Here is a 13,607-nt window from a genome sequence, read left to right as displayed (position 1 = left end):
AAAAGGGTTAGGCAGTGTTGGGATGAACTATTTTAAAAAATGATTCTTTGTTAAAACTTGGGTTTGTAAAAAACATTTCTTTTAATTAGTTTTGAAAACCTGGTTTTAGTGCTCGGGTAGCATGATTCTTAAAACTTTGTTTTTGTTTGGATGACATAAAATGAGTTTTGAAGGTGCTTCAAAAAATGAATTCGGCTGAATGGCTGTTGATTTATAGTTAGTTAATTTAAAAATGCAAGTTTAATAGAAATTGCACACATATTGGAGGTGGAAACTATATATATATATTTATAAATGTTCGATTAGATTTAGATTTGGATTTGAATCAGATTAATTTTTAAACAAATATCTTGTATCTAATGCTATTAAATTTTGAAAATTGGTAAAATCTGGTTCAAAATTCAGTTTCGCATTCAGGTGTAAATATAAAAATCAAATTCGGATTGTAAAATTGGATTTCAGATTTGAATTCGGATATGAGTTTTTTTATTCGAATCCGAATTCGAATTTGATTCTGAACATGTGAATATTTGAAAAAGCGGATACAATTAAGGACATATCGGATCCATTGGCATCCCTAATTGAGGCACATCAATGCAAATAATAAATAATAACATTAAATAACTGGGCCGATGAATGATCCATTCTCATCATCCATGCAGAGGTCCAACATCGATGAATCATCCATTCTTCTTGTTGGAGCAACACATTCCCACTGAAAACATTAATCACATTGCCTCAATGGAGTTTGGCTGCTCCAAATGCCCAAAGCATCGTTTAGGCCTGAAAAAAACCCTCATTCAGGTTTATACAAAACCTGGTTTTTTATTCAGATTTTCATGAAACTGGGTTTTGAATAAACCTAAAAACCATAACCAAAAACATCATTTTGCCTTTGAAACCCATTTTTGGGCGTGTTGGAAACTTTGGTAACTCGAGTTCAAGCCACTTGACCTGTTTTTATGTATTATTTGTATGTTGGTATTTTTATAATACACTCACTAAGTATTTTTAAATAAAAAAATATGATACGTGTATGGGCTGAAATGCCATATTGGTAAGAAAACCGTTACATTCTAAATGCATGAAAGGACATATGTTCGACGGTGGAAGATTGCCTACACAAAATATACACAAACTCGGTACTTATAATATTTATGACTCACAATCCTTTACTTATTCCATGTACTTGAGCTCCAAATTGAAGTGCGGCTGTCTGTCAATCAAAAAATGTTTACTACTTTACTTCTACAACTAGTTTTGAACATTTGTATTTGTTGTGGTAGGCAAAATTATCAATAAAAAAACTGAAGCCCTCATCATTTCTCTCATTTTCTATGATATTAAATATGCTTTCAGTGTTTTAAAGTGACTTTCTTGTTATTATGCTTCAACTTAAATATTCACGTAACACCTTTATCTCATTTTTTATGGTATTAAATATGCTTTCAGTGTTTTAGAATGATGCTCTTCATATGCCTCAACTTACATATATTGATAGTATCCTTTATAAAAATTTAACACTTGATAATTCAAAACCGACCCATCAGGTATATGTGATCTGTATGTGTAAATTATCGAAAAAAGTTGAAATTGTAATTAGTTGAATGTTATTATTGTTATTGCCATTATTATTATCCAGCCAAGGTGTGGGCCTGACAAGTCCGACGAGGAGGACAGATTTTTAAGACAAAATCTTTCAATATTATGAGAGAAAAAAAAAACCGTCTTATTCTTATGAAGCATACGCTCTTTTTTATCTATAAAAATTATCGGACAAGTTAATTTCCGGTGTGAGTTCGGTTTTTTAAGATACCCCATGCGCTTCGAGGAGTAGAGCATGCGCCTCTCGGAGCGCATCAGACACCAAATCGCTGTTAAGTGAGGCGCACAATCGCTTGATGCGTGCGCAGCCTCTTCGTTTTCAAATGATTTGTTTCGACTCCTGAACCCCTTTCCAAACTGGGAAAACCCTTCACTTTTCACTCTCCGACTGTCCGAAGAGAAGACGGCTACGCCGGCGCCCTTCTGAGTGAGCCCTCTCCAGTATGTGACGAACAACGGCCACGCTGTCCAATCGACGACGAAATCCCGCGATCCTCTCTATTCTACGATACCGGTTGCGCAGGTGAGTTGTTCAGGTTTAATCTCTCTCTCTCTCTCTATCTGCTGCAAACGTGTAACGAGGGCCGCTTGCTGGCGGCCGTCTCCTAGAGACTTTAACCATTGTATTTACGACTAGACACTTAATTCTGATGAATCCATGGTGGGTAACAGGCAAAAAGTTGTGAGAGATTTGTTGAGGAGAGGATGTGATGATAATCGATGTGTGTGTGTGAACATGCTTGTTAAGTACATTTGACTACATTCACCAGTTATGTGATTTTTCTAGTTAAATTGCTTTTTGTTTCATTCATCAAACCGAGGATGAACTATATATTTGTCATCATAACTAGAGTTGCACCGGAGCTAGGTCTCTACTGTTTTATCTTTTCAAGAAAAAGCTCCCATTCTTGATATGCCACAGCATATTGCTGAAGAGTAGGACAAGGAAGGTTAGAATTGTTTGCAAATTGCAAGTTTTTTCAACAATTTCTAGTTATTGACACCAAGTGAAACATTAGGGCAAGCATACTATTCGTAATTATCTACACAAATAACATAATTTTGTGTGTTAGTGCAATTACTTGATAACTTAATAGCTAATTTAAGAAACCGTTGTTCTACGAGAAAATTTGGACTCCTCATCATCAATAAATTTGTTTGATAAGTTTCTCATTATTCATTATTGTAAACTCTAAGATGCCATATGAAAACATGCATAATTTTCTAAGTTAGGAGGAATGAAGGTATTATAATAAATCTCCCATGTTGTCAGGCTACATCTTTTGTCCTGAGTCCTTTTCCAAGGGACCTTGAAGAAATTTTCTTGATATTTTGTGCAGAACTTTTGGTTCATGAAACTGAAAGCTTTGGCGTGGTCATGATGATAAACACTTCTTTCTTTAGTGACTTTCTAATTGGATATGATTTGTTTTAAATTTTAGGGATTGGACAATGGTGGTAATTACTGTTATGCTATGTTGTTAAGGTGCTTAAGTCCACCACTTAGGCGACGGGATATGTGTTGGTGCCTAGGTTCCCCTAGGCTAGCCTAGGCGTCAACATGCCTGGTCCATGGGAAAGTGAAAAGACACCTTCCCTTTCAATTAAAGTTTCTTAATTGAGTATATATTTTTATTTACTTTATTTTGTATTGATTACGTATTTTTATGTATTGTTATGTTGATTATGCTGTTATATGTATACTGTTATATTTATGTACTGTTAGTCACTTAGTCTGTTATATAGTATTGGGATACATCATACCTGTTATATGTATACATCAGTATAGTTATGTTACATACTTATATCATACAGGCATATGTATTGTTAATTTCTTATACCTATTATAAACTTATATGTATATACTATTATGTTAAATTGTATTGTAATATGTGTTATATGTATGTACTATTACGTACAGTCTATTGTACCTGTTGTATAGTGTTGCATGAACCTATTATATGTATATAGTATATACTATTAACTTGTTATATAATATGTAGTATTGTGGTACTTGTTATATGTATACATTATGGTTATGTACTTATATGTATTGTTACTGTTGTGTACTTATATGTATACTATTATGTACTGTTAGTATTTTTTCTTATATTATGTCTCTCTTTAAGTACAGATGGATTAATGCCTTCTTGTAGATTCACATTCCTTCTTCTAGAGATTAGATTTAGTTTTTTTTTTTTTGGTTTATTGTACTAATGAGTAATATTAAACTTCTTATACTGATTTTGCATATTCATTGAAGTCAACAATTAATTTTTGATTGTTTAAGTTGATTGTGCTTGTTATATTACTACTCTCCACGTTTCAAATATTAGTAATAGTTAACCAAAAAAACTTGACGTATTAACATAACTAAAAAAATTTAGAAAAATGGTCACCTTTTTTCATTTTTTGCCTAGGGACTAAGTGCTACCTGCATGGGTGCCTTGACAACATAGCTGCTATATCGTAGTTTTCCAATATGAATCGGTTATTTTTTTTTGTAGAATGGAGCCGCTTAGAATGGTTTTCAGTCAAAAAATATATTTTTTCTCTTATTCATTAAATGTTTGCTTCTTTCTCCTCTTTCATGTTTAGAGTTGATGTGGTTTATAATAAAATTTGTTTTCTATTATGTATGTTCAAGTTATATGCACACTAGGGATGTGTAAATGCTAGTAGATTAGCTTATCCATGTTGCTTGATCTTATTTGAATTATATATGAAGTTGATTGTATGCAGCTATGAACAATGATTAGCACGTTTAAATATGTTTTTTCACATTGTTCTTTACTTACATATTTGTTAGTTTAATACTTGTTCCCGATTTTGACATTATTTTTATGGATATTATATACTTCATGGTTTTAGTCCTAAAGCTTACACCTTGCTTCGCCCTGGTTCTTTTTGCCTTGCTTCATAGGCATAGTGCTTTGCGTTGCCTACATTGGTTCCTCCTTCTATGAATTGCTTGATCATATCATGAGTGGTGTTGGAGCAGCGATTGTTTGAGTATATGGCCGTCTGTTCGATTGCAAAGAGGAAGGCATGGCTACTCATTTTCTCATCTTGGTCACGACAGTTTCCGGCATCAAGATTTGCCACAAATTTCGAAAGAAATGATAGAGGTTCAAAGCTTCGAAGCTTCCATGATATTCTTCCTCCAAGGGCATTTAGTTCTGTTTCTCTAGTCTCTTTTCCGCCTTCGGATTGTTCGTCGAGCTTGTCCAACTCAAATGAGACCAAAGTAGAGTTTGATTCCCATCATGGCAAAGAAATGGAGGAAACAAAAGGAAAGAGAACCCAAGCAAAGTTGAAGAGGGTGGACTTCCGAACAATAGAAGTGGATATGCTCCCAACTGTTGTGATCCTTGGGCGCCCAAATGTGGGCAAGTCTGCGTTGTTCAATCGGTAAGAACTCCACTCTCTTGGCGAGCTCCAATTGCCAATTGTGGGCATTTGAGTTCCTCACCTTTTCTTAAGACCGTTGCAGTTTGATAAAAAGAAGGGAAGCTCTTGTGTACAACACTCCTGCTGGACATGTCACTAGAGACATCAGGGAAGGGGTCGCCAAGCTGGGGGATCTGCGATTCAAGGTGCTGGACTCGGCTGGACTGGAGACGGCTTCATCTCCTGTCGACATTCTCATGAGGACATCGGAGATGACACGGAAAGTCCTTCCAAAGTCGGCTGCTGCTATATTTCTGATTGATGCAAGGTTGGTTCGTTTTTTGGTAGCTGTATTTCCTGATTCAGTTTCTAACTTTTCCTAGTAATTCTGCTAGACTCGTGTTTGGTGCTACATTTGATCGAACTTTTATCCTGTATTGAAAAATTTAATTAAAATATAGATTTAGTGTAGCCGGTTTGATTGTTGGTATGGGGAGTTTTGCCAGTGATGAGTGGCTGCAAAATCTTTAGTTAATCATATTCCGGTCATGTTGGTAGGGCCGGACTGCAACCATTGGATATGGATGTTGGGAAGTGGTTGCGGAAGCATGCTCCATCTGGAACCCCGATCATCCTTGCGATGAACAAATCTGAGTTACTTGATGATGGAAGTGGATCTCTTGCTGCAGCAGCAGGGGAGGCTCATGCATTAGGATTTGGAGAACCTCTACCAATTTCTGCCGAGACAGGGTTGGGGATGGCCGATCTTTATGAGATACTTCATCCTTTGCTTGAAGAATATGTGCTTCAGAATAATCAGAACTATCACGGTAAGTCATTATCCACAAAACTCTGTTTCAATGTAGTCATGGCAAGGTATCGTTCACAAAACTGTGTTATGGTGGAAGCAGGCCTTGTGTCTGGAATAAAGCAAACACAGCAGAAACAGGATTATGCAATGTGATGCTCCCTTTTTCTTTTTGTTGTACATATTATGTAGTTATGTGTGGCACCATGTTTATACATGACAGTTCTTGATTTCTTGAATAAGAGGACCCTAGAAGCGAGCATTTTGGTGAAACGACTGTGTTGTTGTCAAGCTTACCATAGAGCACAAATTGCATTATTTGGTTTAGGAGGTGCCACTTATTAAGCTTCCATCATTTGCAAAATTGCTCTTATGTAATTCTGTATATAATTTGGAAATGTTTGTTACATTGAGTGTGGAACTTGAACCAGGTGCTTCATGCTTTTAAGTTTCCTTTATTTGCGATATATCTTTGGGAGATTTCTTGATATTGAATACCAGAGTCCAGTGGCTTGTGAAAGTGACAGTCATCATGCTAATTTGATTGTCACGTATATATACTTTTCCTACATATGGACATTCCTTCGAAATGTTGAAGGGTGCATTGGAGAATAGAAAATGGAATTTCTGATTATTACTATTCATGGTGTAATTGTCAGTTCAATGTCATGTTTGTGACTTTCTGAATTGATGTTTATGGACGGATTTTCATGAATAAATCAGACAGCATTTACTTACTACCCTTTTCTTTTCAATTGTTGGAGAATCCATCTTATTTCGAGCCTCAGTTTCTATTGAGGCCCTGCTAGAGCTTTATATGCTTGCTGTGAACATAATGTTTCATAATTTTAGTCTCTGTCAAGGTGTAATTGCATAATGCAATTGTATACCCTTTTTTCAATTCTGTTGTTTAGTCTTTTAAAGTTCTGTGTTTCAGACAACCTCACACCCCTGGACAACGTCTCAAATACTGAGGATGGTGATGCACCACTGCAGTTGGCAATAGTAGGATGCCCGAACGTGGGCAAGTCCACTTTGCTAAATGCTTTGCTGTTAGATGACCGCGTTTTAGTGGGACCTGAGTCTGGCTTGACCAGAGATTCAATTAGAGCTCATTTTTACTTTCAGGGGAGAAAAATATACTTGGTAAGACTCTACAAATTGTTATGATTAACTTGTGATCTGGTTTGTCTCTATTCTTGGAGCATGTTGCACTTCAGTCCTTGTACTAAGACCTTTTAGCAATAAAAAAAAACTTCCTCCCTTTCTCTTCGTTTTTTGCTTGTCAAATTCGGCAATGGTGTCCTTCGTTCAATTCTATTCTCTAGACAATCTGCAAAAATTTCATGGATGCAGTTAAGCTACTATTCATCATTTCCTTTTACCTGAAGACACTAACATGGTTAATCTATGTACTTTACATTTTTGAAAGTACCAAGGATGTCTTGGAGTGTCGGGCACTGTTACATACATTTGAAATTCAAAGACCTAAGTAAATGCCAACATGCTCTATTTTTAAATTGCCTTGTCTTTCTTTTTTCAGTCCATATCTGTAGCCAAGGTGGACTCGATCATATTCAACTAAGATATTGCATATATTTGATAAAGAGACATGATCATCTGCCTTTTATTCTCATCAACTTTTGAAACATTTTGTTTGGGCACCTGCCTGACTATATTTCTTGTGCAGCTTCGGCATGCACCATTCATTTGACCTGCACCCTAAAAGCTATTGCTCATAACCCGTGGAAAGGGATATTTTTGCTGAAATATGCCTAAAATGTTGTGGACCATCTGATTGTGGTGAGTAGACAGACAAACACCCAACTCATAAAATAAATTGGTGATAAAGTAACGGAAATAAAGAGAAGGTTTTGAATTACTATGGACATGCTTTCTTTATTTTCTTTCTCTGTTCCTCTATTTGTCCCCCTCTTTTGGTTGTATAGGTATCTTTTATTGCTCTTATATGTCCATTGCTGATAATGGTACAGGTAGATACTGCAGGTTGGCTGCAGAGAACAAAACAAGAGAGAGGACCTGCATCCTTGAGTATTGTACAATCAAGAAAACACCTTATGAGGGCAAATATTGTTGCTTTAGTGCTTGATGCAGAAGAGGTTTGCAACAATGATTTCATGCTTTATGGAAATGCTTTTGGGCTTTGTTGTGATGGAAAAAAGTAATGAGTTACACCTGCTTTTTGACAAGGAATTGATGATATGTATTGCAATTAAATTTTTGTTTGGAAGACTATACTTTTTATAATCCCCCCCCTGCTAAATATGGCTTCTTCTAGGACAATTAATCCATTAGTAGTTAGCAGCCCTTTCTTAAGTGAACGTGTCAGTATGCACCTTGTTTTCACTATAGTTTCTTTAGTTGGTCTCATTCTTTTGAGTTAATAATTTTTTCTTTTTGCTAGAACTTTTGGATACCAAGGAGCTAGGTAAGGATGGGTTAATAAGGAATAGGAGGGGCCAGAAAGTGTGGGCATGGAATATTTATATGACAATTTATTTTTGACCTTCTATGAAAATGTAAGTGCCTGGCGAAGATGGGATGTCCATGTTAAATTAGTGGAAGATCCTATTGTTGACTTTGAAATATTGTGTAAGACTTAAGAGTTCATTCCAAGTCATAGCAAGCTGGTGTACTGTGGTCGTATGTTTCTGTGTCATGGTCTGAAGATGCATTTATTTTTATTCTTCCATAATGTTTGGATTTTGGAATTCATGAATGGTACTCACCAAACAATATGCATGTACATGAATGGTACTCACCAAACAATATGCATGTAGAGACTACCCTATCCATCTAATCTAACACACTGTTCAACAAATGTGCAAGTGTGCATGCTCATAGTTTCAAGTGGTGGAAGATAATCTGGTTCCCATTCATACGGACAGTCTCTGCTTACCACAAGCTTATAAAAATGTGCAGTTGATGAGAAAGATCAAAGATGTGATGAGAGGTTCTGATCATCGTGCATGGAGTAAAACTTACATAAAGCAACTGTTTGTGATACAACTAAGTGGTAGTCATGCAACACCATAAGGAGAATGGGCAGGCACTTTCTATTTTATAATGCATTAAAAGGTACAGGCTCTAGCTATTTGTTGCATGATCACCAACAGAGAAGAGTCTGAACAATGGAAAGAAAACAAGAACATGGAAGCAAAAGAACAATATATGATTGTTATTTTGCTTCAATCCGTCCTTTAGGACTCCGAATGGCTGGCTTCATGCAAACCATCTTTCAGAAAATCAATAACCTTATGTTCTTGTTGAAGTGTATTTCTCCTTTTTGGCATTCATAACTGTCTAACTCTTATTATTTTTTTAACTTGGTAGTATTTTTATTTACGCTTTTGTAAAACTAGCAATACGTCTTCAGTTTGTTTTTGTTAAAATGGTTATGCTCCATAAATTTCTCCATGTAACTACAGGTAGAAAAGGGAAATGTATTAATGTAAATATTAATGTACCCTAATAAAGGGAAATTTCTTTATGTTGTTTTTTACCCCTTACGATCACATGGAAAAGTGAAAATTTCTTAGCTTTATAGCTTCCAAGGTGGCCATGAGTTGCTTGATTATAACAAACTGAGTTAGTTGTATTGCCTTGTGAATGAGTATTCAACAGCAAATAAGGAAAAAATTGTGTTGCCTAGTTAAATACAAATTGTGGAATGCCTAATATAAATTTCGATGCATTCATTTGTATCCACCATGTTATAAAGTTTGCTTGTGCACCTATGCAGATTGCTAAAGCCAAATGCAGCATGAGACATGCTGAAGTCGTCATAGCCCGCCGTGCAATTGAAGAAGGAAGAGGGCTGGTTGTGGTTGTGAACAAGATGGATCTCCTGAGAGGTAAAAAAGATCCAAAGTTATCTGAAAAGGTAATCACAGCTGTGCGTGAAGAGATTCAGACAGTTCTGCCTCAGGTTTGTTGATTTCCTATAAATTGCAGCATGCTACACTCCATGTTGCTTCTTACTGTATATGATTTTTCTCCAAATTTTTCCTTGAATCATTTTTTTTATGTTTGTTATCTCTTGTAGATGGTTGGTTACTATACACAAATGAACATTGTACTATGATTAGATATAAATGAGTGGTAATGCCAGGACTAACATGTTATATATGAAATCTATTTTTCCAGTTTGGATGTATATGATTCTATTTTTCTTTTTTCAATTTATAATGTTTGTGTGATATTCTGTGGACCACTAACTGAAATAGTGGACAACATAGGTTCTCTATGGAGCTGACTCGGTTGGAGACTTTTTGTTGCACTGCAAATGCCTTGCAGCTCATGTGCTGACTGATATGAACTGAAATCAGCTATGTAAAGCTAATGGCAAAAGAAATTACTTTTTTTTTGCCTACTAGGCTTGAACCTAAGACAGTCAAGCTGTAGACTTGTAGGACATTAAGAGTTGAGTCATCGGGGTGCATTTCTTGGCATAATCTGGTTGGGGTCTTCCTTGCTGATAATAATAGAAAAGGGGACCATTTGAAAAGGGAAAAAACATCAATGACAAACTTTACTGCCTTTTTGAGCTATATTACGAATGAAAATTTGAAAAGATGGCTGAAGCTGTAGTGGTTGGCGATATTTTTGTCATAGCAGTGAATATCGTCAATGTTCTCTTGGAAACTGCTCTGATAAAATTTTGCAGGTTGTATACAGGAAAAGTCATCAGGAGAAAGAGAAACGAAAGATGTATGATCGAGTAGAAAAATTCCCTCTGTATGGGTGGTTTAAACTTTAAAAGTGCTTAGATCTGGTTTCTTGAAAATGAAATCGTAGATTTTGTTGGAGCTAGCTTTGTGATACAAAGGCGCCTTTCCCTTCATAAATAGAAAAATAGAAAACCATAATATGATCCCTTTTTTCCGTTTTCCTGCTTGATTATTAATAAAGTCACGATTATTCTGATGTTATAGAACAGAATCTGATTAGCATATATTCCTTCTCCCATCTCTCTCTTCCTCTATTTTGCAGGTCACAGGCATACCTGTTGTGTTTGTTTCAGCGTTGGAAGGGAGAGGCCGAATGGCAGTTATGAGAAGGGTAATTGATACTTATGAGAAATGGTGTTTAAGGTTACCAACTGCACGCCTTAACCGTTGGCTCCGAAAGGTATTTCTTGGCTTCATTTTGATAAATTCCTACATGTTCATGTTTGCATATTTATTATCACTTCTAATTTCTTATGTATTTCCCTAATTGGAAAACAATATGCAATTCTTTTCACTAGGATCAGCAGTAATAGCAGCAGTATTACTAATCTTTTGCCATGTGTAGGATTTGTGGGAGATTAAAATTATGGGCGTAAGCAGAGAATCAATTGAAATTGGTTACGCTTGAACAAAGATAAATTCAGTTTCAGCAGTTATTAGTGCTGCAAACTATCGTTGTTTTTGCTGAATAACTCGGTGACTGGAACTATGCAAGTTAAAGATTTCCATGACACTCCTTTGTTATGATATACATCACTATCCAACTATGTCAGTCAAAATGCTTTGGCATGAACAATGAATATACTTTTGAAAATAGTGCACCCGATTCTTGTATGAAAGTGAAAATTGAACTAACTAGAATATGATTATCATGACAGTGGCAGTTATCTTTGTTGAACTGGTATCACTAGAGCGCTACCATGCCCATGACATCCTGTGGTGTGGAATTATTAATGCTCTCCAGAGCAACCGCAAAATAGGAGCTTTATTGTTCTACTTTAACTGGTTCTAGTTGCTTGGCCGCCACATGAAGCAGTGCACACACCTGCATTAAAAGATACAAAACAATCTTGTTGCTGTTTAGAGGTTCATATTGTTGGTCAGGAAGATTGGCTTTTCGTTCACTCTATTACTGTTAGATTATGATATCTTATTTCACATAAAGAGTTGCGTTTATCAACGCTGCCTCATGATTTTGAATGTTGTCTTGTCTGTTGTGTTGGTTTCATAGGTCATGAGCAGGCATTCATGGAAAGATCTAGCTTCCCAACCAAAAATTAAGTACTTCACACAGGTTAAGGCTCGTCCACCTACTTTTGTTGCTTTCACAAGTGGATCAGTACAGCTCTCAGACACAGACATCAGGTTTTTGATGAAGTCTTTGAAAGAAGACTTTGACATGGGTGGCATTCCTATCCGCATTATTCAGCGAAACATTCCCCGGAAAACGGGACACACCTTTAAGGAATCAGGTCCTAGAACGACAAAGTTTGTAAAAGCTGTTGCCTCAGACAAAAGAGTGTTGTCCAGAGAATCACCTCTTGAAGCTGCTTAGTTTTTCTCTTATTTATTTGTCCAGATTTTTTCTTTTAAAGTGTAGAAGAGGGTGTTTTGGCAGGTGAAAACCTAGTTGTACAGCATGAAATGGTGTCACCTGATCCCCTCTCTGTGCGGGAGGCTATGGTCATTAGCTCCTCATTTTTGTTGATTGTAGCACATCTGCAGATGCGAACGAGGCTGTCTACTGCGGTGATTCCCTTTTCTCCTTATGACAGGTGCCTTTGGATTTTTACCCAATACTTGAACTGGCACATTAGTACAATTCCATATCCGGCATGGTGTTGGTGCCTAGTTTGGTGCGAATTGCAGCTTCCTCCATTTGAAATGATACTGTTTCTTGGGAACAACGTATATGTTCTGAGAGATGACAAATAATGAAAAACTCATAAAAGGATGTTCTGGTTGTACCGAAACCACCTTTGTACTTGGAGAAAGAGGCATTTTCATAAATTTCTACAGACGACGTTGTGATAGGCATCACACAAACTGGCCGTGTTGAAGTCCCACAATTCAAATGCCGCTTCTGCAGAGACTCTTGGTAATCTACGAAAAACTGCCATGCTTATCATCCCTCATGAAAGAACTGCCTACGTTAAGACTTGTGAGCTATTAGCATGAGACTCGTTGCTATCTGTGAATTTATTTATTTTAAAGTCAAAGAACAATTTGCTGTTCATCTTTCTTAAAAAATGATTTTATATGTAGAATATGATCTTTGCCAAACACGGAAACTAAAGTGTGTTTGCCTCAAAGTGTTAGATTATTCCAATTGGATGACTCAGTAGTAGATGTGTGCAGAGCAACTCTCTTAAAAGAAGGAATACGTGCATTTGCCTTTTTGAATTGGCAGTCATCACAACCATCGATTCGATATAACCAGATCGACGTTATCCGACATGTCAAATTCCCATCGCTCGCTAAAGGTGGTCACCTTTTCCAATTGCCGTTAAAGTTCGATGACCATGCATATAAAGTAGCCATGACATGAGAACAAGCTGGCTCATATGAAAAGTTTGCCAGTTCTTTTTTAAGATAACACACATCGAATTCTTTGATTGCATGTAAACAGTTTTCTGTGAGCCAATATAGGTTTCATCCTTGTCTTTTCCATGTATACAAGAAGAGCTTAGTACCATGGTTAGAAACCTGCTTTCTTTGTCTAAATTCACTACCATTTTTACCTGCTGATTTGCACTGTTTTCCTGAATATCATTGTCTGTAAAGAATGGGTATTTTCCAAAACACTCTTTTCACCACCTCAGCTGTCCTATCGTTTCTGTATTCTGTTTCATTTTAATTGTGCTTTTGACAAGAACGACAAGCGTCCTGGCATTGGCTATCATATGGCATCTGTATCCAAAAATTATAAGTGGAACCCGATTATGTGTAAACTTTAGACCTTATGCTAGTTGGATCAGGATTCAGTATAAAATGGGGTCTGAAAAGTCTTAATCTGCATCCAGTTTTACACAGAATCTGGTTAAGCGAGTTTT

General features: G+C 36.4%; 1 protein-coding gene across 2 annotated transcripts; it reads left to right on the top strand.

Moving 5' to 3' along the window:
* The first annotated feature begins 1,824 nt into the window (after window positions 1-1,824).
* On the top strand, window positions 1,825-12,564 carry LOC116248104 (uncharacterized). 2 transcript variants are annotated; one of them, XM_031620707.2, is made up of 9 exons: window positions 1,825-2,128; window positions 4,529-5,016; window positions 5,099-5,323; window positions 5,554-5,825; window positions 6,741-6,949; window positions 7,798-7,923; window positions 9,567-9,752; window positions 10,817-10,954; window positions 11,786-12,564. In XM_031620707.2, the coding sequence occupies exons 2-9, from the start codon at window positions 4,622-4,624 to the stop codon at window positions 12,107-12,109; spliced, it is 1,875 nt and encodes a 624-aa protein (XP_031476567.1). In that variant the 5' UTR covers window positions 1,825-2,128; window positions 4,529-4,621; the 3' UTR covers window positions 12,110-12,564. The 2 variants fall into 2 exon arrangements, with proteins under 2 accessions (XP_031476567.1, XP_031476568.1); XM_031620708.2 differs by lacking the exon at window positions 1,825-2,128 and having other exon boundaries at window positions 4,851-5,016; window positions 5,089-5,323.
* The last annotated feature ends 1,043 nt before the right edge of the window (window positions 12,565-13,607 follow it).

This window comes from Nymphaea colorata, chromosome 2 (genome assembly GCF_008831285.2).
Source record: "Nymphaea colorata isolate Beijing-Zhang1983 chromosome 2, ASM883128v2, whole genome shotgun sequence".
Classification (NCBI taxonomy): Eukaryota; Viridiplantae; Streptophyta; class Magnoliopsida; order Nymphaeales; family Nymphaeaceae; genus Nymphaea; species Nymphaea colorata.
Note: the sequence above shows the minus strand (reverse complement) of the source record. Positions and strands in the feature narration are given on the sequence as shown.